This window comes from Plectropomus leopardus, chromosome 18 (assembly GCF_026936395.1).
Source record: "Plectropomus leopardus strain MGB_pleo_1.0 chromosome 18, ASM2693639v1, whole genome shotgun sequence".
In the NCBI taxonomy this organism is placed as follows: Eukaryota; Metazoa; Chordata; class Actinopteri; order Perciformes; family Serranidae; genus Plectropomus; species Plectropomus leopardus.
Genome location: NC_142193.1, coordinates 22,321,189 through 22,347,169, shown reverse-complemented (window position 1 = coordinate 22,347,169; position 25,981 = coordinate 22,321,189). Strand labels below are relative to the sequence as shown.

General features: G+C 38.8%; 1 protein-coding gene across 1 annotated transcript in view; it reads left to right on the top strand.

The window, feature by feature from the left end:
* Positions 1-25,981, top strand: part of LOC121956267 (Na(+)/H(+) exchange regulatory cofactor NHE-RF2) — a 43,031-nt gene that overhangs the window by 8,820 nt on the left and 8,230 nt on the right. The window contains exon 3 of the mRNA XM_042504402.2: positions 20,259-20,486. Coding sequence (XP_042360336.2) covers positions 20,259-20,486 — 228 coding nt within the window. The remainder of the gene's footprint in view (positions 1-20,258; positions 20,487-25,981) is intronic.

The following is a 25,981-nucleotide window of genomic DNA, read 5'->3' as shown; positions in this document are numbered from 1 at the left end:
CTACTGGTTGGTATAACACCAGGCTTGTTAGGAAGTACATGGAAAGTTGTTGCTATGGTAACAGTCAGCATTGGGATTAGTGTTGTGGAAAGATGGCAAAAACCTAGCAAAATAAAATTAGTGATAGGCTATAAAGTGTGTGAGAGAGGGAAAGAGAGGCAAAGAGGAGGTGGAGTTTTGCAGAAATGTGTGTTTTTGTTTCTATTTGATATGGCCATTATGAGTTTGACCTTTATTAAAGCTTTTTCAAAGAGCTTTGAAACATATAGGCCTAATGGTTTGGCTCAGTCACACACAAATCCAAACAGTTGCAGTAGTCCAGATGACTGACCCAGCTGCAACCACATGTGAACAGCACTTTGTGTCGTAATAAACTTCACTACATGTCTAGGCTTTGCAGAGGCCTGCAAGAGATCATCTGCTCCCTATAGGACGTGCGTGCGCACACACACACACACAAACACACACACACACACACACACACACACACACACACACACACACACACACACCTGTTAAAACAGTTAGAGAGCAAGAGGGAGGGTGTGTGTTTGTGGAGGTGGTCTGCGTGTGTGCATGTGTGTCTTTGGACAGTCCGTAATGCAATATAATTTTTTAAATGAAGATTCACAACATATTGCTTTTTATTCAATGTGTGTGTGTGCTCACACGAGAGTGCAAGTTTTTGTGCATATTTGTTCATACGAACAGAAGGACACACATGTGAGACAGGTGGGGAAACCTTTACAAACCTTGATTTCAATCTAAACACCAGCAGAGACTTAACAAGTCAAATGTGGAGATAATATAGGGGAGACCAGGGTTGGTTGGCACACAGCTATTTCATGGCCCTACAGTCATTTACTGTATTATAATATTATATGCCGATATATAACAACTTACTTGGCCGATTACTTGTATATATATATAAATATATATATATACACACTTTTTTCCCTAACTATTAACTATTCAGATATTTCACTTTAAAGCCAAAATCGGCCATAAGCAATGATGTGCCGATACTATTGTGCATCTCTAGTTAAACTATCTGAAAGTTACTTTTTTGGTGAGGGTAATATTTCAGTTTAATAATATTAAAAGTAAAAAAGATGTATTTGGACAAAACATATTTAAAAAACTGTTATGAAGAGTTATACGAAAAAGGTTACTTCTGGTTAATCAACAAAGGAATCAGCAACAATTTGATATAAGATTTGAAAGTTTGTGATGAGTGACTGTAGGAGCCTCACGTTATTTCATCTCAAAGTTGGGTCAAATGTGAGCGGTGTTGGATGGCACATGTACAAACCAATTGTAAAATTAACTGTGTTAACTGAATTTGAAAGATTAAAAACAATTTATATTGTTAATTTTGCATTTTTTTTTGAATGGTCAATGGCAAAAGAAAAATATATGTTTGATATGTTTTTATGGGCAGATATTGTATTAAATATTTACGTTTTCTGGTTCTTGTTTGAATCAGTGTTCAAAATGTTTCTATTGGTTGCTTCTTTTTTTAAAATGATAGCATTTTAACATTCTGTCAACCACCCCATCATGGGGTTAGTGCTCACTGTGAGTTTCATGACAAATCACCTAATTTTAGAAAACATTTGTGTGCATTAAATCCGATTTTTTATTTATACCTTTTATTTGCTGCTGGTTAGAATATCCTAACCTAAATGATGCCAGAGAAATACAGCAAAGAGTGAAAAGTGTGCCAACCAGCTGCAGTCTCCACTCCACAAGCGAGGCCACGCCGTTTTCACAAAATCACTAAAAAAACAAGAACTTATGGATGCTTGAACATGTTCACTTCTGTCGTATTGGAGTGAACAAGATCTGCGTGAGAAAATGACAAACAGAGAGCACAGTTCAAAGGGTCAGGGCTTGAGGTCAAGGGGTCAGAATTGAATAAACACAAATAGCTACTCTTGTGGATGTATGAGAGAGAGAGAGAGAACGGAAAAGATGTTTTGGTGACAAGAAAGAAAAGCTGGAAACACTGCTGTCTGCACTGATTTTCAGCAGTCAACAGACCCACAGCTTCAGCAAGGAGTAAACAGCAGATGTTGTAAAGATGGTGACTGTCATGACAATGCAACTGCTCTCACTTCTTTGGCGCATTATTTTTAGATGTCCCTTTGGTTGTGGCTCAGGTCAGGCTCCCTAACATCTCCTCCTTATCCACGTTCCCTGATTCTCATTTTGCTCTGGATAATAGGAAAAAGATGTTGCCTGTCGACTCTAATGTAACAACACACAGCACAGGAGTTGTCTGGAGGTAGTCAGCACTTCAGCCTCTGATCATCTGTGCACAATCTCCGCCCGCCACCCAGACGTGCACTGCAAGTGGTGCACAAATGTGATGTTGTTTCTTGTACAAAATCTCTGATGTGTGCAGTATGATACATTGAGGGCCGAACAGTAGCGGTACAGTTGACGTGGGCGCGTGGAAACAATGTCAGAAATCCTCTTTAAGTCTTCATTTTTGGCAAAGAGGAGGCTTTTTATTTAATGTGGAATGCAAAGTAATAAAAGTTTTCCTATTTACTCAAGGTGAATATTTAGCCTTTTTTTCATAAAATATGAAGTTACATACATCAGACCGTACATTGGTGAGAGTCAGTGAGTGTGTAATACTTTTTACTAACATCTGGAGCTGGTGTTGGAGACCTCCTCCACCCCCCTCTTTTGAATACCAACTGCGTTACATCAAGATGCGGGGGTCCAGATTTGGTCTGTGTGTGTGTGTGTGTGTGTGTGTGGTTGAAAGAGAGTAAACCAAATTCTTGGCATAAAGTCATGGCCTGTTGGATGTGGAAGGGTCACAATGGGGGAAAGAGGGTGTGTTTGTCTGGGGAATTAATGAACATACGGGTGGAATTAGTAAGGTGGGTATTGTGGGAGAGACATGAACAACTGAGTGTATTGTAATAAATGTGTGTGGGTGCGTGTGTGAGCAAACACAGCTGTGTGTCTCCATGTATTATCTCCTCATACAGAGCTGATAATATATTCAAATGTTGCCCTTGTTAACCCAGTAGACATTGACCTGACAGTCTTTCTTCACACCCAATTCAACTAAGTGCAGCAAAAATATTTAATTGAGTACTACAAGAAATGTCTTTGTCACTGTGTCATGGATTAAGATGCTATGACATAATTTGATTTTAAGTAATAAAGGACACCTCCTTATCCATTATCTCAAGTTTCTCTCTGGCAAAGTATAGTACTGACAGTACTTTACCAAAGGCAATGATAATCTCCTTTCTCGTGCTGCTGGTGAAGGGTCAGTCCACATTTTACCTGAATTATGCTATATATTTGATACAATATATTTCAATATCTTAATTTGTAATCTCAGGGACAGTTTAGGAATTGCAGAAACTGCTCTCAAGCGCCTATTAGGAATGTTATCACTCAAATGAATTAGCGTTAAAAGTGGTTATCAGCCTCATAGACATGGGGAAAAGAGGAGCCTGCAACACCTACTAGTAGCTTTGAAAGGCTGCCATCAGTCCATTAAACTACCATTAGCTGTTGTAATGGGGAGCAGTTTTGTTAAGTTTCACTTGCATTAGTTTCAAGGGGGGCAATACTACATTTTTAGTTTTAGAGGACAGATCATGGTTTGGGTAAAATAAGTACATTTTATACGTTACAAAACATGACAGAATGAGGCATGTCAGTTGAAAAATAAGTCAACATTTGACTTTCGGTTCCACATAGGACACCTTTCCTGATCACCCCATGCAGACTTTTTCATTCTTTACATTAATGTTACATCACCTGACTTCCTCCTTTGCTCCCATCATAACTACTATGGCCAGTAAAGGTGGCCACCTACTGCAAGGGATAGCAGGCCCCTTCTTGCTCATATTTATGCAGAGAACCATTAATAATGCCTGTTTAATTAAGCAAGGGTATTCAAAGCAGTCTCAGATGCTTAAGTTTATTGCCCCTCTGAGCTATGGAGTACTTCAAGGCTCTGGTCTAGGTCCCTTTTGATTTTATCTCTACATGCTTCCATTTGGCTGAATAATAAGTTATCTTAACTTTTTTTTTCATTGTTATGCAGATGACATGCATCTTCATGTATCTGTAAAATCAGAAACAATTCAAAGTCTGACCCTCTTATAGTACTGTCTATTAACTTTGTCCAATTGAATTTGAATTGATCCTGTTTGGGTCATGAAACACATACGGATTTAACAATAAACTATCAAACCTGACTCCTCTGTTATGCCTAGAAAACAACCTTTTAAAAAAAAAGAAAGTCTATCTTTTAAATAACAAGTTAAGTAGTTTTTCTTACCATTTTTTTTCTTTTTGAAATAAAGATTTTTATCTTTATGTTATAACACTCTCACTTTCAGATGGTTATTCATGCTTATATCTTTTCCAGAGGTGATTAGTATAACTTGCTGTTTACCTGCCTGAGTTGCAAAGCCCACTCACACTTCCAGCTATGCAGAATGTCACATCTACACTTTTAATGGTAAGAAATGGAGACCACATTATTAAAATTTAGCCTCTTTGCTTTGGCTTTCAGGTGATTGAAATGGTTTCAAGGTTTACCTATTTTCTCTCAAGTACTCCGTGGTCTGACTCCAGAGTATTTTTGCGAGCTTTTGTTCCACTGTGAACCTGAACTTAACCTGAACTGCTAACAGCATCAGTGACTTCCTATAAATCTTGACTAAAAAGGCATTTCTGTAAACTTATATTTCTCCATTATTTGGTCTGTGTGTGCTTTTTTTGTAACTTATTTAGAAAAGTGCTATACAAATTAAGTTAATTATTGGTATAACCTTAACCATAATTATACAAGCTGTAACATTTCTTCACTGAACTCCTCCTATCCACAAATTGTAACTGTGGCAATCAAGATACCTGACCCAAATCTTAAGCATTATTTATAGATTGCACTACTTTTATATAACGCTTACTGGGTCACAATATAGGAAAACAGGCCTGCCATCTCCTGCCAACTTTAAATCATCTGGGACTGATCTCTAAAATCCTTTTTGGAAATCATTAACACTTTTATCACATTGCTTCTCTTTCTCCATTTTCTTAATCTTATTTTTTAACTATCAGTTGTTGGATGTGGGAATTTCAGTGGAGAGTAGGTCGGCTGTAGCCAGGTAGAGGATTGATCGATGTGTTGCCCACACAACAGCCTCGCCAACAAATTCAGGAGAGAAAAAGAGAGAAACAAACAACGCAGAGGCAGATAATTCTTCATTTCTACATCTCATTGTTGTTCCACTGATTGCGAAGACCTTGAAAGCAATAAAGAGAGCTTTGCATCTAGTGTGTTGCTATCGTTACATGTTCATGATTTAGTGCGAACATGTATGCTATACTTTAACCTCATTGTCGCTCTGGTTGGTTTCCTCACTCCTGGTGACTTGCTCATGTTCAATCCCTTCACATGTTCAGTCTGCATCTGCTTACTGCTGCACTCACAGCTGTGAGCCAGAATATATTCCCACACATCGATCCATGCAGCATTCACACACACTCAGTGTCTCTGATGTCCCACTGGCCCTGCGCATACATCGGCATCTTGGATCAGTTTAATAGCAGCCGTACTTTGCTGAGTTTGTGGGAGTTGAGTGATGGGAGAGAGGCTTTGTATCCGAGTGGATCAACTGGGAATTCTATCCATACTTGAGTAACACTTGACAAAAGAGAGGGGGAGGTGTTTTTTTTTTAATTGTGTGTGAGGTGAGGTTAGCGAGTGTTAAAGTATTGGAGAGGCAGCAGACAGGAATCTTCTCTAATTGATTCATTATGCCTTGGAAAGTGGGTGATAGAAATTTATATCTGCTGTCTTTTGCAGACATACACACATAAATCTTTGGCCTGACATCATCTGTGAGGCCTCCTCCACTGAGCATGTTTGAGTCTCTATGACGTCACACATACAGTGCCTCCTCACCACTATAGGGCCCATAGATTTAAACACACACACATATACGGTTAGGACTGCCACTACTGATTATTTTTACTCAGTTAATCTGTAAGTAGTTGTTAATCTATAGAATGTCAGAAAATGGTGAAAAATGTCAAGCAATGTTACCTAAAGTCAAGGATGACATCCTCAAGTGTCTTTTTGTCTACAACTCAAAGGTATTCAGTTTATTTTCATAGAGAAGCAAAGAAATGTTAACATTTAAGAAGCTGGAATGAGAGAATTTTGACTTTTTTCTTTAAAGAATTACTTAAACTGATTAAACGATTATGCGATTAGTTGGCAATAAATTAGATAGTCGACAACTAACATATATATATATATATATATATATATATATATATATATATATATATATATATATATATATATATATATATATATATTATACATTCAACTAATGACTTTTTAAATTACTGATTAATCTGCTGACATTTTTTTACTAGGGCTGCTTGAATATGGCAAAAAACATAATTCTCAATATTTTGGTCTTATTTGAGATCAAGATTATTTACCACAATTATTCACTGACTATGGAAACATTGTGCATTTATTGACTTTTTAACAGTGAATGTTCTTTTAATGGAAAAAAGAAAAGTTAAATAATAATGATCATAATAAATAATATGCTGAAGTTGAAGGTGACATATTCAAATTTTACCCTTACTGATACTGTACTTTCGTTTAAAAAAGCTTTGACGTTACTCTCTCTCACTGTCTCTACCAAGAGACGAGGGATATCTGCCGCACACTGATAACAAGGGCGTGGACACGCCACACACATTACATCACCAACATCAACTGCTGTCCTGTCACACACGTGAAAAACAGAGGTAGATGGAAAAACAAATCTAATTATACGCTGACATAACCAGAGAATAAGGGGAGAAAATAGCTGCATCACCTTCAAAATCTCACTCCCTCGTCTGTGACACACACACATAGCAGCACATAACTGCCGAATATATCAGCCTCGCCAGCAGCCCACACAATTTAAATTGACATTTAAATGCAAACAGGCAGAAATGTTGTATTCTGCAGCCACTTCAGTGCGTGTGTTGTAATGTGCCGTACTCAAAGATAAGAGAGGGACAGTGTGTAAAACGCTTAAAGAATCTGGGCAGAAAGAAGACATGAGATACCATGACATGCAGGGTGAACACAAATATGAGATTAAGGAAGAATGCAGTGTAGAAAGAAAGCAAGAGACAGATGGAGAAAATGCGTTAGAGGGGTTTAAACCACCTGTTGGTTTGCCGTCTTTGTCTCACTCGCTCTTTCTTTCTATTATAAGTACACAAACCTCATATTATGCTATGACCACTTGAATGAAAAATGTGTTGTTGTTGCATTAGGCTAATAAGCACAGTCATGGATCGATGAAGGGACGAGCCAGTTTCTAGTGTAGGTTAATGATCTGGACACTAACATCGAGTATCATTTTGGACTGATTATTCGTCCTCATTAGTGGTTTTGATAATTTTCCTTCTGCACTGTCCACCAGCGACTAAATGATGAAACATGAATGAACATGAACCATGCCCATGAAAATTCAATCAACTTCATACAGCAGGTTTTCATGGAAACTAAAGCTGCACTCTCGCTCATGGAGAGGCTGTATCAACGTGACATGTACGTACTCTTGTGCTATCATACTGCCAAAGCACTCATCGCATCAAGAGCCTTAGAATGAAAAACTAGGTAAATTATGGTCCAATTTATTTTTAAATACAGTATAAGTACCGTAGACATCAACCATTGGTTTGCGTTGTTTTGGACTGGACTGGAGTTTGGTAAAGAGATTGGGCTGAGTGCAGTCGGCCAGCTTGCTATGCATACAGACATCAGCATGGTGCTTGCAGACCCTCGCGGACGTGTAGATGACGACATTTAAGTCATGCAGATTATAGCAGACAGTTGCAAACATGCGGACGCAGAAACTATGAATTTTCCCTTTAAGATCTACCACACAGTAAGTGTGTGTTTGAGTGTTTTTATTCATACTTGGCCTTCCAGCAGTGATAATAAACTCTGTGCGAGCCCTTTGAAACCTCAAGGCACAGATGAGTCTTGACATTTTAATGAGCGGTGCAATGTCCTTTGCGACTTTAATCATTTTCTTAAAGAACAAAAACACGTTCAGTGAAATATATATTATTTTTGGCATCAGCAAGTCTCACTGTTTTTAGATCACACATGTTGGGCAATTGGGAGAAAAGTGATTGTTTCCTGTGAAATTTTGACTTCTTTATAGCATACAGTGACACATCCGAGGGCTGTGGGGGAAGCAGTGTCTGAGCTCTTGTTCTGTGCTATTTATTCATACAAAAAGTCAAGCTGAGGGCCTCATTTCCCTCACGATCCCAACACTTAGTGACAGTGCAGCCTCCAGCTACAATACACGGTACAATATGTTTGCACTCACGGGAGTTTTGCAGCTTTTCAGTCTAACGGTTGAGCTGCAGGCATCCGGAACAGGTTGACTGACAACAAACATTAACATCCGTGTTTGCTTCAGATATTTAAGTCAGTACAGTAAAAATTGTGAGAATATAACAAGCAGCTCGTTAGTAAGTTTAAGCATTATAATGACCTACAGGCTGATGATTGCTTCTTTCTGCTTTTGTGAGCTGAACTCAAAGTTTTCATAATGAATGAAAGAAAATGGATACGATTTCCTGCATCTAGCCCACTAGCACAATGTATTTTCCTTCTGTCATTGATTTCTCACTCTTAAAACTCTCAGTTGCCTCTTTCTATTTAAAACAAACTGACATTTATAAACTGCGAATTGTTAAGGACTACTGTTCTATCCCTGCTGCAACACATTCTCGTATGAAGGCTGTGGCAGTGAAATAATGGTATTAAAAGCACAATAAGCTCAATGCAGACAGATGAGACATTTGCAGCAAACACACAAAGACAGACTCACTCAGAAGACAGTAGAGATGTGCGGGGTGGGTGTTTCCAGCAAGCCCCCAAAAACAGCGCCCGGCTTTGAAACCAATTTGACATAGTTGGAAAACTGCTGATTGGTTTCATTATCAGGACTTGATCCATTCAGTCTGATTACATAAAGAATGTCGAGAAGAGTCGAGTCAAGTTATTTCATAGTGGAGGACTATACCACAAGTTAGGTATAGCAGCAGGTGGAAGTCTCTACTATGTTTGCTCTACGGGCTTAACAATGTGGCACTTTTACACAAGAAGCTCAAACCTTTTTGGCTTTATGCAGCACTGAGAAACTTTCATAAGGATGAAAGGGGCCTTGTCTTTGGCACTCCAGTTCCCTTTATATACATCCATGATTTCAACTGATCACTAAAACAACATATTCATTAATGCTTATGACTGACACGATATGAACATGTTGAGTCCTAAACCATTGCATGACTACGCATCAGTGTGGGCCAAAAAGTTTAAGTATAATTTAGACTATTTTCACTTCATTACCTTGCTGTCAGAGAGCCCTTTCTGACCGGGAAATGATGCTGTTCCCAGATCCACCAGACACGCAGAACAGCGGAGTTGCTGGTCTGCTGCTGCCTCATTCAGCTATTATGTAAAGCAAAGTGAAGGAAATATTCAAATATAGCACACACTTAAACTGATATTTTTTTTTTTTAGGTGGCTAAAATACGTTTTGCTGCAGCCCCATCCATGGCAGTACATGTCTTAGCTTCTGTATCGGCAGATTTGGTTTAGCAAAGACGTTTGCAAAGCAACACAGTACAGAAATAAGCACAACAGTTGTTAAACTCTGTATCTTAACATGTTACAGATACGACTTAAAATTACAACAGAAATAAACAAGTTTTCTGAATTTACATATCTCCGCAACTGCGAAACAGTAGCCACTTTTCTACTTGGAGGTGACTTATGTTGTTAGTGTGACATCACTGTGATTTGGTCTATTAGAGCAAGGATTTTTCTTTTCAAAATGTGAAACTGTTCCTTTAATCCAATCAGTTTGATTTTAATAGCTGTGGTTCAACTTTGTATCTCGAGCGTGTGATATACATCAACCCTGACTTCTTATCTTCGAGTCCAACCAGTTGCAATAATAAACCTGACTGTTGTCAACAGAGTACAGTATGACATCTCGCTCCATGACTAATGCAGTATATCAGTTTTCCAATCTGATCACGTTACTTCTTGGCTACTTTATCTTTTTTTCCAGGAGATGAATTCACTCCTGTTTTTACACATTTCACCTTAACCCTCTTCTCGCTCTTTTACTCACTCTTGTGTCATGATCTCAGGAAACACTTAAAACAGCAGGGTACACACACACACACACACAACTGCAGCAGAGCAGGAGACTTTGTAAACAGACCTCAGCAGGTCAGTCCTGGTAGAGCAGCGCTGGACACACAAACACACAGCTGTTACGCAACACACCACAACATCAGTGGGAAAAACTGCTGGTCACCGAGATCTCTGGCTGCCCCTCGTGTTCTCATGTTCCCTCTGCTCTGTCCTCCACATGCCGTGCATCATGTCCCTCTCTGCCTGTCCTGTTTCTCTTTATCTTCTCTCTTTCAATGCTCGCTCCTCCTGTCGCTTCTTCCGCCCCTATCCCCTTTCCTAATTTTTACAAGCTCCAAATCCCTCTCTGGTTTTCTCCAGCTGTCTGTCATTTCCTTTCTCTCTTGTTCCCTTCCCACTCCTCTCTCTTTCTCACCCACTGAGAACTGGACAGATCTGCTCTTTTCCTCTCTGATTGAGCAACACTCAAAGCAGCTGCAGACACATATACACACTAACAATTTGAGGGTAGAGCTGTCATGGCCAGAACGTCTGAGGCACAGCAATTTTCTTAATTTGATGAAGCCTTTTTTTAAATGATCCTCATATGGGCTCTGCTGACACTTTTAGAAAGCTGTGAAGCATCATGCTGTCACGCACACACAGAGCAGTGTGAGTAAACACGAGACTCTTCAGGCAACCATTTATTCTTTGAAACCTGAGCAAATTGGTCTGATTTCTCCCAAAAACATGTGGAAAAGAGCAAACTTAACAAGACATGGCCCAAAAATGAGCAAGAAACAGGTGACATTACCTGAAAAAAAAAAGAAAAAACTTAAAGCAAACAAAACAATGACTGTAAATAAGTGCTGAAAAATATATAAAAATATAAATATATAGATATACACACATATATATGTATACATTTTTTGTCACATAATTTTAATTATAATCTTTATTTATTTAACTTTTAATTTATCTTTAAATATATTTTTCAACTTATCTTTTAATTCTGTTTTGATCCTGTTAATAACAATAATAATAATAATAATAATTGTTATTATTATTATAATTATTATTATTATTATTATTATTATTATTATTATTATTATTATTATTATTATTATTATTTTAAATACATAATTATAGTTATTATAAATATAGTTTTTGAACATTTTTCCCTTTAAAAAGCAAAAAAAAAAAAATTACAGTCCTCCCCCACTTTCTTAAAACTCATTTTCAGGTCATTTTCTTGTCACTTTTCACTATTATACCATTACCATTTTCCCCCATGTTTTTTAAATAAGTCAAACCAGTTTGCCTGGGTTTCAAAGGGTTAAACTGCTTGTGAAAAATAATTAATGCAACTCAAGAAAACTGATGCTGATCCAGCTTTCAAAGGGTTAATTTTATACTTGTTTATACTTTTATACTTGATGTGTATGTTTTCTCTCGCCTAATTTTAAAAACTTTAACTTCGCAGCTACACCTCGTCTCTCTGACAGATGGAACTGGCTTTACTGGTTCCACTGCTGTCTCCATGACAACTGGTTGTCAACCATGACATCAGCAAAAGTCCCACGTGCTGCTGTTGTTTATACTTCTCCAGAGTCACAATACATCAGCAATGTTTCTATTCAGCGCTCCATTTTTAATTAGATTTTGTATCATAGATGAACTCTGACTTTAGGCCGACAGTCAACAGGCTTCTCTGATGCTTCCAGGAAATGTCCCATTGTGGGCATTTTAATCAGCTGCTCAAGCTAAATGCAAATATGTAATCTTTTCATCATCCATGAAGCATGTAAATCAAGATACTGATGGATTTGATCTGACCTCCAAAGTTAAATGCATGGAGACTTGAATATTTACATACAACATCAACAAGCATGTAACATGAGGAATAAAACAAGCTGTAAGTTAGAAGCACTCAGTTTCTCTTTTTAGCAAATTGACTGTTCACTAAGCCCCATCTCCCTTAGGCTTTTTAGCCTACTAAATAACATGTTAGTATGGAATTTTGGCGGCCCTTTAGCCATTTTTGCACAGATTTATAAAACCCTAACAAAGTTCCTTTTTTATGCCTCCTTTTGATTTTTACACAGGTCTAACCAACATGCGGCAAGTAGGAAGCTTCCAGACCTTGTCGCTTTTCCAATTTGTGGACATTTACGGCCGCTATTCTTTTCTTTGAGTTAGCCACTAGCTGCTAACAACTACTTTTTAAATCTCCCACTATGGGTTGCACACACAACAAGTTGTCAAAACATCATAAACGTGCTGCTCATTATCCTTTTCCAGGGATTTCCGGATTAGAGGCGAGACCACTCTGCCTCCCATTCCAGGATCAAGCCTTATACACAGCACATTTGGGCAGAATAACGGCGTGAAATTCCCACCTTGAAAAGGCAGTGTAAAAGTGGCATTTGTCTTCCTCTTACATTATAGTGTTATTTGCTCATGTGTTTTAAATAAAAAGCCTGTAAAAGGGTCTTAAGTATGCTTTTGGTGGCAAGATTGAAGATCCTCTCAGGCGCAAACTCCTCACCAACGGATGATCCATAAAAAATGTGGAAATAAAGCTTTTCTTGTATTGTAGGGGGCAGCTAGTTATCCTTGGACTACAGTTATTTAATCTAACACAACACTTGTTTTGTAGTGTTTGCACAATGCATACTATAGAAAAACACGCTTGGACAGTTGTTATAGGAACACACTGGATGCACTAGAATGTATCCTTCAAGTTGATTGACATTTGATTGCAGCAAAAGTCCGTGTTTTCAGCTGTTTTGAACACTGTAGGCGTATGGTAATTTCTAGCAAGCCCAGCTGGAAAACAGGCTGTCGGCTCCAGTAGAATTTTTCCAAGCTGAGAAATGACATTAAAAAACTGGGATACAGTTTGTAGGTCATGGAAGAACTTCGGTCGAGATGGAAAGTCATTAAAAAAATATTACATAAGGACCATGCACTGAGGAATGTGCTTTTTTAGTTTAAGTGCAGATTGGATTTTCACTCCAAATAGCTTGAGACAATGCTCTCTTGTTTGTTTAACTTGCTGTGTATTGATTGATTACAAGACTTCCAAATTACGCAACAGGTATACAATATGTGCTTGTTTTGAGGTTTTCTCTTGTTTAACCCTTTGAAACCTGGAGTCACTTTTCATGTGCTATTTTGAGATGCCTTACACATGTACTTAAACCTCCGAAGCCTGAGCACACTGATGAAATTTCACTGAAAAAACATGGGGGGAAAAACAATGAGCAACTTGATGAGAAATGTTCTATAAATTGCAAGAAACTAATAAGATTTAGACTTGGGGTTTTTTTTAAATGGCAAATGTCCAGGGAAAAAAAGTATATCCATAATTATCAAAATTACATTAAATTATGTTACAAAATTATTATACATTTTAAGCGCCCTTTCCAGGTCATTTCCTTGTTGGTCTTTTTAAACTTTCTTTTTTCTTCTTCTTAACTAATTTTCAGGTAATTTTCTTGTACTTTTTTTTTTTTTTTCTAATTTCTTGCCATTTTTCCCTCACAACAGACAACCCAGCACCTGCATTACAAAATTTAGTTAAAACTGCATTAACCTAGTACTTGTATGAAGTAGATGCACATTATTGCAGTGTTTTTGTTGAATAAATAGGTCATTTATCTACAACAGTTTGAAGTACATCCATATGTTAAATTTAAAATAATTCCCACAATATATGCTGTCACTCTAAGTCTACATCTGCCTTCAGCAAACCAAACCCAGCAAGAAAAACTGCATACTTTTGACCCGGTAGTCAAAGGAAACTTGACCTCCTGATTTATTAGAATGGGGATATTAAGTTTGCGATAATCCCCTTTTGAGAAGCATGCAAGTGAGAGCTTTGTTGACAAAATGCCTTACATGCATGCATAAACACACACATTGGATTTAGAGTTTCTTTGTAGCAACTCATAGACACGTACGACAGCACACATGCACACACAAACACATGCATGCACGCCCACACACACTTCAACTGTGTTGTCGGCCAACAGTAAGCCAGTGATCCTTGGCTGTGAAAGGGTTAACAGCGGTCACGATCTATCTGTCGCAGTAGGCCGCCGCTCAATTATTCAACAAGCTGCGATCTAGTTTCATCAACTGCCAACGCCATTGCCAGCGGTGGCATGCAGAGGGAAATATGAACACAGACAGACACACAAATTAAAAAAGTAAACTGTTCATGTCCTCATTCTCAGTCACTCACCACATACAGCTCAGACTGGCCCCATTAGGACTCACAGACCATCACAAACAAATGTAGACATGCTGCTAAAGCTAGATTTGAAATTGAAAGAATAAAGAGAGAAAAATCTCAAATTGAGTATTTCATTTTCTTCGTTAATGCTTCCCTACTGGCCATGTATGGATTACTGAACAGGACACAGCAGGGACCCAAAGTGTCAGGGCCTCCTGGCCTTTACCTGTAAAATGTTACTCAAGTAAACACAACATACTGACCAGGATACAAACTAAGTGACGACTTTGTCTGTACCTCCTTTACCTAATTTTTACTTTGAACAGAAGTGTCTGCCAGCATCTGATAGCCCTCTATCACAAGATTCTCATTTTAAAACGAGTCAGCTGAAAATGTTAACGTCAGCTAGAGAAATTCATGAAGTTAACATTAAAATTTGTGTTTTGTGAAAACTGAAAGCTTGATAGGCATGGCAACAGTAACTAGGGGTGACGGTGTAGTCAAAAAATGAGTGATTGGGCCTTAAATTCAAGCTAATCTTGAGTGATGATTGATGTTCTATATATTATAACAAAAAAAGGTCTAATTTCTAATGAAGTCAAAATTGTGTAATGCATCCACAGAGTCAAACAAAAGTCTTGTGTGTAGACTGTACACTCCCCCACATGTACTCACAGAGACTGACAGAAACAAAGGCTGATTGTGACAGGAAACTAAAGGAATTCATGGGATGGCACTTGTCCCATTGACAGCACATCCTCTCAGTGTGCCACAGTCACACAGAGGTCAGTTCGTCGTGTGAGTGTGTGTGTGTGTGTGTGTGAGTTGCATCAAACTCCATAATGTTCTACTGTGGGTGTGAAATATTCCATATTGTTTTCCTTATAGAAAAACATGCTGATTTACTGCTGATTTTCCATGTGGACATTTATGAGCCCGGAACAAAACATGGACACTGAGTTTTCCCATCACTGCGTCTCCTCCCAGTGAGACTCGGTTTTGTCCGCTGCTGATAACTGGCCGCTTTCCTGATGACAAGCTAGTTTGCTGACACAGGGGAAAAAACAGTACATTTTAGTTTTTCTTTCTCTCTTTCGTCAAAATATTTTTCAAATAAACCAGGACATTTTTGACACCCGCAGTTCAAACAAACACGGCCACATTTCGTTCGATGGCCTCTAGGGTTGGAAAAGTTGTGTGATAACTTCAGGCCCTCCAAGCCTCTTTTGTTATGTTCACACGTACATAAAACATACATGTATAAAAATATACACTGCTCCCACAGTCACAAAATTCCTAGACACATTATGAAATTAGAACTGTTTTCCAGGCCTGAAAATGGTTTGGAATTAACAAAATGTTTTTGGAAAACTTCTGAATAAACATTTTTTTGGCAACTGTTTAAATTATGTTCATAAAATTACCGAAACATGTCTAACGTTTCACAAAATACATATTATTAGTTTTTTTATCCCTCAAAAAGAGGCTTGGCCTTCACATTTTGCTAAGTACTCAATTTGACTGGTTTGCTCTATTGGTGCATGCAGCTAGTTGTCGGCAGGAATGTCTAATTTGTGATTAAAGATAGCAAGCGTGAGCAATTCGTTTATTCGCAAATGCCTGGGAAGTATGTTTTTGTTGGCCTTACCCATTATAAACTGCTTGAATAAAGCCATGAAATCAGGGTAAACTGTTATGGAAAAGTCATTGGTAAACTGAACTGAGTAGACCTACCAATCACTACACAACAGACTGACGCCACACGAAATCGTTCCTCCAAAAGTAAATAGTACAAGAGCACGTATAAAGTGCCAGCAAAATTAAAGTGCCAAAAGATTTAATTAAATAAGCCTGCGTGAACAAACTTTTCAACAGTTGTTTCAATTTATTTTTGTATGTAATATGAGTCAGGTTGGACACTTCGCACATTATTGTCACTCAGGTTTAAGACTGAGTTGTACATATAAACCAAAATTCAGCTGACTCGTCAAACATTTCAAACTGACCGGGCAGATAGCCAATCATAATGGGGTGGCACCTGGGGTGGCCAATCAGATTTCAAGGCCACCCCTAGACTTGCCCCTTATGTCTATATGTCTATATATATGTATATGTGTGTGTGTGTGTGTGTGTGTGTGTGTGTGTGTGTATATATAAATATATAATGCACCAACATTTTACTAAGTTCAAAGTTACACACATTTAAGGGCGGGGCCACTTGAGTGACAAGCTGTCTATGAAGCGTCCCCACAGTCTATATGAGTCAGATCCACCCCTCGCTCCTCCACATCTCCCACCTATTGTCTAAATATGGTCACTTCTGGCTCCAAAAAACCAAGATGGCGACGGCCGAAATGCCGAACCACAGGCTTCAAAACGAGAAGTCTATAAATCAGTGAGTGACATCACAGTTGCTCCATCTGTTATTTATGAAGTTTATGGGAAAGATTCACATGAATTCTGATAGGATCGTTCTCACAGTGGTTACATGGCCCACGTTGTGATATGTGAACATACGAATGTAGCCCGTATCAAAAAATTGGATTTCTGTGTCATCACTAGTCTGAAAAAAATCAAATTTGGGCCAAATTTGCTTGTAACTTGAACATAGCCTCACCCTGACACTCAGACATACACAGTGGTGTTGACACCCTCCATCAGTGACACAAACACACACAATTAAGCTTGTAGGGATCAAACCCACAGCGCAAAAAAGCCAAATCAAAAGTGTCCAAAACGCACACAAATGCCAAAAACTGAGACGTTAAGAGATGGCACAGGCCCCAGGGGGTGATTAGTGGGGTGCGGACAGGCATTGAGAGGCAGTCCGAGGTTAGATTGGCAAACACTTGCGTCTCCCTCACATAATGACTCCCAGCTGCGCTCCTCTCACTGTTTATGTTAGAGGAGTTCCACGGCAAACTCTTTTCCTCCCCATGGTCGCTAACTGGAAACTTCTGTCATCTTCATTTTTTCTGCATCACTCTGTTTATCGGTTTATCAGTCCGCTGTATTTCTCCGGGCTCTGCTTGCTCTTAACTGTTTCTTTTCTTGAACTCTCTTTTTCAATCCTCTCGCTGCATCTAATTTTCTGTCCCTCCCACGCACTCTCTCCCTCCTCGCTTTCTCCCTTCGTCCTCTCCGCCATTTCTCTCCTTTGCATAGATCCCAGGATGCTAACCATTTGATTTTAAATGTATTTTTCTCCCCCTTGGATGATCTACCCCTGCTGCCCAAACCTGGAACTTCCTCTCCAGCCAGGAAAAGGAGGATCTTGAGGGATTCATGAGAGTTTTTATGACTCTTTTTCTCCTTCTCTCTCCCTCCCTCTCAGGGCACGCTGCCTAGATCACCACTACCCTAAAGAGTTCCTAAAGAATTCAGTGCATGAGATGAAATTATATGCTGCCATCTGTGTTATTTTTTTAAACAGTCGAGGGAAAGATTTGCTGTTGTAGTGATCCTTAACGTGCATTTGCAGTAATTGCACAGGGATATTGATGGTAACATGGAGTTTGTTGAAATTAATTTTAGTTTAAAAAAGCTCTCCTCTCTCTTTCTGTCAGAATAAATCATAAACCATCTTCTCCTCTCTACACACTCCCTCTCTCTTTCACCCTGCCCACATACTCCATATGTATTTTTAGCAGGCACAAGCTGGACCATGATGGTAGCCTCACATATGCAGTGGAAACAATAGACTTCTCATGTTGCATAATGCAATTGCAGTTCTGTCCCATGCACACAATATGTGCAGCGTATGTGCGATTATATTTGGTCACCGAGCACCCACTCTACCTGTCTGTTACCTTTCAGCTAATATGAGCTGAGGTTACAGAGCTGGCTGCCAGCTATCATCCCGCTCACTGTGCACTCTCCCGCTGTGTAGGTGGCAAATCAGTGTGATCACACTGTGGAGCTCGAGGCACAATTATACAGGTTCTATAAATGTCTTCACCCGCACTCCTCGAGCTGTCGGTGATGCTACAAATGGATGGTTTCACCCCAGAATGAAGTGCCGTCTTTGATAAAGCGTGAAATCTGTTTTGCGACTGAATGACAGCACAAAAGGAAAACATGAAAAGGAGAATAACCATGTGCAAGTAATGAACTATTATCTCATTTACATGCAATGTATCAAATCCGATTCAGGAAAATGACATTCCTTTACAATATAATAATCATTTGTTCTGTCCCATTCAGCTTCAGCAGGGGAAATTAGGTTTGCAGAAATGATAAGCCAAGCAGTACACAACCACAGAACATAACAAGTGCAACTAGTGTGGTGAAAATCTCCACCAGGCAGCTTCGTTCTGGCTACTACACAGCTGCCTGAGCGGATTGCATCCACTTTGGGCAATTCTTGTAAATCCAGGTGCAGAGGCAATGGGTCATTTGGTGCAGAAACAACAGAAGATAGCGTATGATGAGTGAATCTCCAGTACAGAGATCATTTGATTTCAGCAGACCACTTACTACTGGAACAAAGGATGCTTTAAATCTCTCTGGCCTCCCCTACAGGGAGTGATCCGAACAATCCAGAGTGCATTTCTAAGAACCTGTTGATGATAGATGTTAGCTCTGACAAGGCTGTTCAGTCTGTTTTTGTTGGATGGCTTAAGGCTGCCATACCAAGCTATCACACTGAAGGTTGGTACAGACTCAATAAAACTTGGATAAAAAAGTGTCATCGTGGTTGCACACACATTAAAAGAGTTCATTTTTATCAGAATGAAAAGATGCTGTTGTCCTTTTTCAAAAAAAACAGCATGTGCATTGGGCTCAAAACACATTATTGCCTTGAAGTGACACTCCAAGTCCACCCACATTTCTTGTATAAAACATTCAGCCTACAGGCTTTGAAAGGTGGTTGTTCCAAATGAGTAAAGTGACTCAGCTGTGTGTTTTAGTCACCTGCTGCGTTCACATGCCCTGCAGATAACAGATTACCACAATGCTGTGCCCGATCTCTACATATGCTGCACCATATATTCCTCTTTTATAGGCAATGTAGATACCAAAGTCATGGTGTAGTTTCTTGCTCTTTCTAAGCTGAGAGTAGCCGGGTTTCCATTGCCGGTTTGCACAAAACTTAAGCTATATCTTTGAAATGTCAATAAAACATATTTGCGAGATGACAGCATGTCTATTGAGCGATGTTATGCGACTTCTCTTCTTGCAATAACATTCCAAGAAGCATGGCCATGGATGTTCAAAACATTAGCAGGTTTACTCCTTTTGCAGCCTCCGCACTAGCCGTCATTATTTCCAGTCGAAGGCGACGTAGGCGTGTCATGCGAGTGATAATGGAAAGGCAAGCCCCTTTATGTGGGAGGGGCCACGTTTGGGAGGTGATAGTCTACGATTTCACAGAGGAACTGTGGATTCAAAACTTCCAGATGATCCGGTCAACTTTTGACAAGTTATGTGATGCAATATCACCCTTCGTAGCACCTGCTGCATCATGCCCATCATGTGATCTATGAAAGTGAAAAAGTGTTTCCATTGCAGTTTTACAAAATATGGCTTTTTTGAATCGCCTGAAATACCACCTCATGCAAGCATAAAAACGTTTTGTCAAGTGTTTCGATTAGGCGTATTTTGTTTTATAGCTGTAATTTCAATCTGCGCAATTTGAGGGTTAATAGAAACCCACCTAATGATTCCATCTCTCATTGAGCTCTTGTGGTTTGTTCCTCACATTGTCTTTGTCAATACAAACCAGCAAACCCTTGAATTTAGTTTTTATATACTTTTTTATAAACTTTTATCATTCTCTTCTAGGAGGCTCTTGCCCAGGCTGAGGCCCAGGCCCAGGCCCAAAACCAGTCAAGGCCCCCGGTCGACCCATCTGAGCTCATTCCACGTCTGTGCCACCTTATAAGGTCTGACACGGGCTACGGCTTCAACCTCCACAGTGATCGATCCCGGCCCGGACAGTACATCCGCTCCCTGGACCCTGGATCACCTGCAGACCACGCGGGCCTCCGGCCACAAGACAGACTGATTGAGGTAGGATGGAGGAGTGTGTTGTCTGGATATGAAACTATAGAGCAACCTATTACAATTCCTACAGCCAATCCTACCTCTGGGTCAGTTTTTAAATACTGTCAGATTGAACTCGCTTATGCTTTTAGCATGTGGTGTTGTGTGGGACCGTATTATATTATCATTGTTGTGTATGAATGTGGGAAGTAGGTCACAAGCAAGTTTCAAGTCTTAACCTCCAAACCAGATGAAAACAGGCAAACTACATCCAATAATAGTACAAATAAAAGTCAGTCATCACTGGGCAATTTTTAAATAGGGTTCCCGAAGATTCTTAAAAGTCTTAAAAGGCATTAAATGAATTAATTGGAAAGAAGGACATCATGAATAGACATGCATTGTATGAACAAAGTCCCAAGTTACTGTGGTGAGAATGAAATAAGTCAAGTCAAGTCCCAGTTTTAAGTCAAGCAAGTCACAAATCAAGACATATAAAATTTTGATGATCTGGTCAAACGTTAGCTTTATAGAAAACTTTCTTTTTTTAACTTTCTAATTCTTTGTTGGTTTTTTAGTGGCAGATAAAGCTGGATCTTGAGTTGGTCATGTCACTAAGTTTTGAGCTGCAGACTTTTCATACCGCTTTTCTCTTCTTGCTGCTGTAATCAATGACATAATCTAAGTTATACAGTACTGTATATGGTGAATTTAATTATTTTTGGACTCCACGATAGCTCCCTCATGTGTTGACCTCTGCTGGTCTGCTGCGAACTATTAGGCTGCCAGATTTGCATGCATTGCACTAGAAATCACCCAATTGTGTTTCAAAAAAGAAGCATAACTTCTCAATATCTAGAAAATTTAAATTTCTAGTTTAAAAAATTCAATTATTTTCAAGTGATCTATCTTAAGTCAATCTCAAGTCATAAATATCAAGTCAAAGTCTTTTGTCAGTGTTTGTCAAGAACGTCACAAATTTGCAACTGCCTCTAGTCAAGTCATGTGATTCAAGTCCCCCACCACTTGCAAACAAAAATAAACATTTTTTCAGATATGAGCAGATTTTTGTCTTTGAACAGATATAAACAGTATATGAATTTTCAAAGTAGTATTCATCCTTTAACACAGGGGCCGTCTCAGAAGTGCATGCAAAATCACCGTTGGAGCTTTTCAGATTTTTCACAAAAGCTTAATTTTAATTTCATAGGCACTTAAATCCACTTTTAGATTCACCTGGCCTTTTCTGCAACTGTGTGGACTACTTCCTTTTTAAAAGATTATTCAATATGACCTGTAAAGATAGCATGGTGCATTTTTGTCAACACTTTAAATACAATTTAACACAGAAAATTACAGGATCTGGACAGTTTCTAACAACCTTTGGGGCAGACTTGAATACAGATACAAATACAGACATCTAGGTGACATAAACAGAGCGTCATGTCTGGGTGGTGGAGCAGGCAGCAGTTAGTGTTTTATGTGTTTGCTTAATAAGATGTCAGTGAGGTGAGGGGGAGCCGCCACAGCAGTGGTGTTCAATGGAAAGGAAATTTTGTTTTGTCAAGCACAAAAAAGGAACTGAGTATTATATGAGTTGTTTCAAAGCAGACACGTTCTTGGTTGACACAGCAGACTGGGGCAGAGGAATAAGGATAAAATAAAAAATGTACACACGCTAATGAAGTCATTACAGATAAATGATTCTGGGTTCATCTGGTACATGTCAGCGAATAATATGATCGACTGAGTGTGAGAAAATCCCTTGAGAGGCCTTTCTATCTTGCCAATTTGGAGAGGCATGGTTTTTCGGTCTCTTTGTAGGTGTGTTTGAACTGTATACACGTGTTGCCGTGTGCCTACACTTCTAATTTTGCACACGGACCCACATCTCCACACAACCATCCAATCCATTACTTCCAAATAAATCTACATGTTCACCTAGATAACCTTTTCTTTAGCATTTACTCCATGACACACCAACACACAGCACTGCCTACCAGTGCTTTTCTCAGGAAAGGAGCTCTTGACTGCTCAGAACATCACCAGAAGTCAAAAGATAGAAAAGATAGATCAGTCAAAAGAAAAGTATGTAATACACCTAAGTGCGCCAGCTTCCTGAACCCTAAAGCCCATCTTCCACTGCACAAACCCCCCCGACTAATAACCGCTCATATATGGCTTTTGTATTTAAGGAGAGAGATTAAATTGGCTGATTCCCGGCAAAAATGGTGTTCCAGTATTCATGGCTATTTATCATCTCTGTTCTGCAGTGATGGAAATATGACACCCAGGTTGACGTGCTCGTTTTCATCCCTTTTCCAGCATTATAAAATGCTGTGCGCTACAAAATACTGTCCATCTTCATCTAAGCAACGCTTGAAAATTGTTAAATTTTGTCGTCACCAAGTTTGAAAGAGATTGAATACAAACATGCAGAGATATTAAAAAGAAGTAACCGCCGTAACATTTTCACTGGCTTCCTTGCTGCTTTCTGCTTTTTATTAACCTGTTTTACAGCCCATCCTTGACGTTGGATGTAACAAATGGAAAGACATTTTCATTCACTGCAGACACCTATACAAGGCTTTAGTCTACTGGCAATGGGAAAGGAGACTATTGCCTATTTTAGTGGGTGTTCCCACATTTACAAACCTGCATTTAAATGCTAATTTTGGTGGAAAACAGGCGTACTAGATCCAATAATAGTGCAAATAAATGTCAGTCATCAATGGACAATTCTTAATCAGGGTTCCTGCAGATCGAAAAAGTCTTAAAAGGCATTTAATTAATTTTTTTTTTTAAATTGCCTTCATTGTTAATAAAATGTCTTCATCATTCAATTTTTTAAACTAGTCGAAAAAGGTAACTGTTTGTTGCTATTTTAAAACAAATCTGTCAAAAATTTTAAGTCTAAAGCTACAGAGAAGTCTGCAACAGTTCATGCCTTCCCTGATCCAATACAGATGTGACCCCATCTACACATACTGTCACAGCTGTAGTTAAAAGTCACACTTGTGTCTGATGCCAGGCCCCTGCTTTTAAAGGTTACAGGACCTGAAGCCTGGACTCAATCTTCACTGGGTGTCAGAGGGAGAGGAGAGGCCGGTCATAGGGGAGGGGAGTCAGTTATAAATCAGTGTGATGTCAGAGGGAGAGAAATGGGGAGGAGTGTGTTTATATATGTTTGCCTCTTCTTATAAAACTTAAAGAGAAAAAGAGGCAGACGTGTAGGATTTTTTTAAAAAGCAGCTGAGAGCAAAGATGTAAGGACAAAAAGGAAGAATGTGTCCGTCGCAATCAGAAGCAAATGAATTTCAGTGACCGTCACATAAAAGTTAAAGGTCATTTATTCACATCCGAAAGAGGAAATGGGTGACACAGAGCATGGGTGCTCAGTCAACTTTCCCCTGATTAGAAAAAAGAAAAAAACATGCTGGCAGTAAAATCCTAATTTTCGTTATAAGCATTTTTTCATCTGAGTGTACACATGCAACATTCACCCTTCATTCCCATGACCTTTGCCCTCACTGGCTGTTCATCAGGGTCCAGACCAGGCTGCAGAGCAGGCCAAACAGGACCTCAGTAAAGTCAGATAGTGAGGTTAAACACAGTTCATTTAGCATCTTCTGAAATTTAAAGAAACATACTCGTGGTTTTGCATGTTTTAGACAATTTCCCCAATGAAGGTTCCCTTACAACTTTCTTAGATCTGTCTTACCTAATTCTCTTACAAAACGTCAACTTCCAGCACACTGTTTTTTTCCTAAATAGGCTACGTTTAGAGTTGCACGATTATGCAGTTGAGAGCAGGGCCTAAGTTTTGAGTCCTAACTATTGGAGTTAATCGAGACAGGAAAAATGTCAAAAGGTCATTAAAGTTGATTTTTGTATCGTAGTAAGCTCACTGAATGGAAGCTAGTTTCCATCAAGATGGTAGAATAAAGAACCAAAACAATACTATATGCTTGAAAAATGATTTAGTGTAATAAAAGATGTTTATAATATGTAATTAATGGACTTAAATATGGATAACCATCAGTGTTGTACGATAAATGCTAGTAAAAGCCTGTAAGGACCAAATGTCATTGATCATTATTCAGTGGCAGTCAAAAATAGTGACGCACTGATGCTCTAATGGAACATTAGATGGCTGATGAGAGTGTGTGGGAACATCGTGTAGCAGGTCACCGCCACCTCTCGCATCTTTCCATGGAAACATAAACTGAGGATCACATTTACATGCACATATAAAAGTGAAGTTGGAAGGCACTAAAGATAGTGTCAGGTGTAATTCAGTGCACGTGCAGACACACTGCCAAAGATCTGAATGCAATGTCAATTATATCTGCTTAGTTTAAAGATTAAACTTAACAACTGTTTTGAATATCAATCAATTGTTTCACTTTTAAGCATTAAAAAACAAATATTTGCTAAATGCGGTTTAATGAATATCTCTGGATTTTGGACTGTTGATCAAACAAAAAACTGATCTGACAACATATTGAACTCTGGGGAAATGTGTTTTTTAGGATTTATAATTTCTTGCCATTTTACAGGCTAAAGAAAAAGGACTGGTGGGTTGCAGTCATGGTTAAGTGGTTCCTAACAAAAAAAATGTGGTAGATTTTAAAGAATATTTAATCCTTTGAAATTTGAGTAAATTGTCTTGAAAAAAAAGGCAATGAGCAACCAAAGAAACAAACTAATTTAGCAAGAAATTAGAAAAAAAAGAAAATTACCCAAAAAATAGTTTAATAAATTAATTATATAATATATAATGAGAATTATGATATTATACATATAGTTTATCCCTAGCTTTTTTCTTACCAAGTTGCTCTTTGCCTTTTTTCCATGCTTTTGAAAGAAGCTGAACCACTTTGCTCAGGGTTCAAAGGTTTAAATATTTCTGAAAGGAGCACAAGAAAAGTAATGTCACTCCTGGTTTGAAAGGGTTAAACTCTGAGCACAGCTTTGTATTATTATGTATGTATTCACAGTACCTATTCATTTAATTTCCTTTTTGTCTTTTTTAAATATATGTTTTATATGTATGATTTTTTTTAATGTTTGTAACAAGGCTCTGTAAGGTCAACTTTAAGTGATCTGCTATAGAAGTGATTTCACGCCAGCTCAACAATGTTATCTCAGTGTTTTCGTTTTGTTTGGACAGAAAAATCTGAGCCCCTGTTGAGTTAGTTGGCTGCTCTGTGTGTGTACGTGAGCATGTGTGTCCAGGCGCTGATAATTGCAACCGTCTCTGACCATGTGTCAAGACGGCACTTGTGTTATCTGTCAGCAGCCTGTTAGAGAGGTGAACAACCATGACAGATCTGTCTCTCTCTCTCTCTCCCTCTCGCTGTCTCTTTCTCTCACCACGCCCCATTACACTGGAGGTGTATCAGCAGCAGCTAGCGTTATAAAGGCTATGATGAGAGCTCAGCTTTCTGACTATGTTTGGCACAAGCAGTGACACCAGCAGTGAGGCTGAATGCCTCATCAGTCTCTGTGCTCCGCCTGCG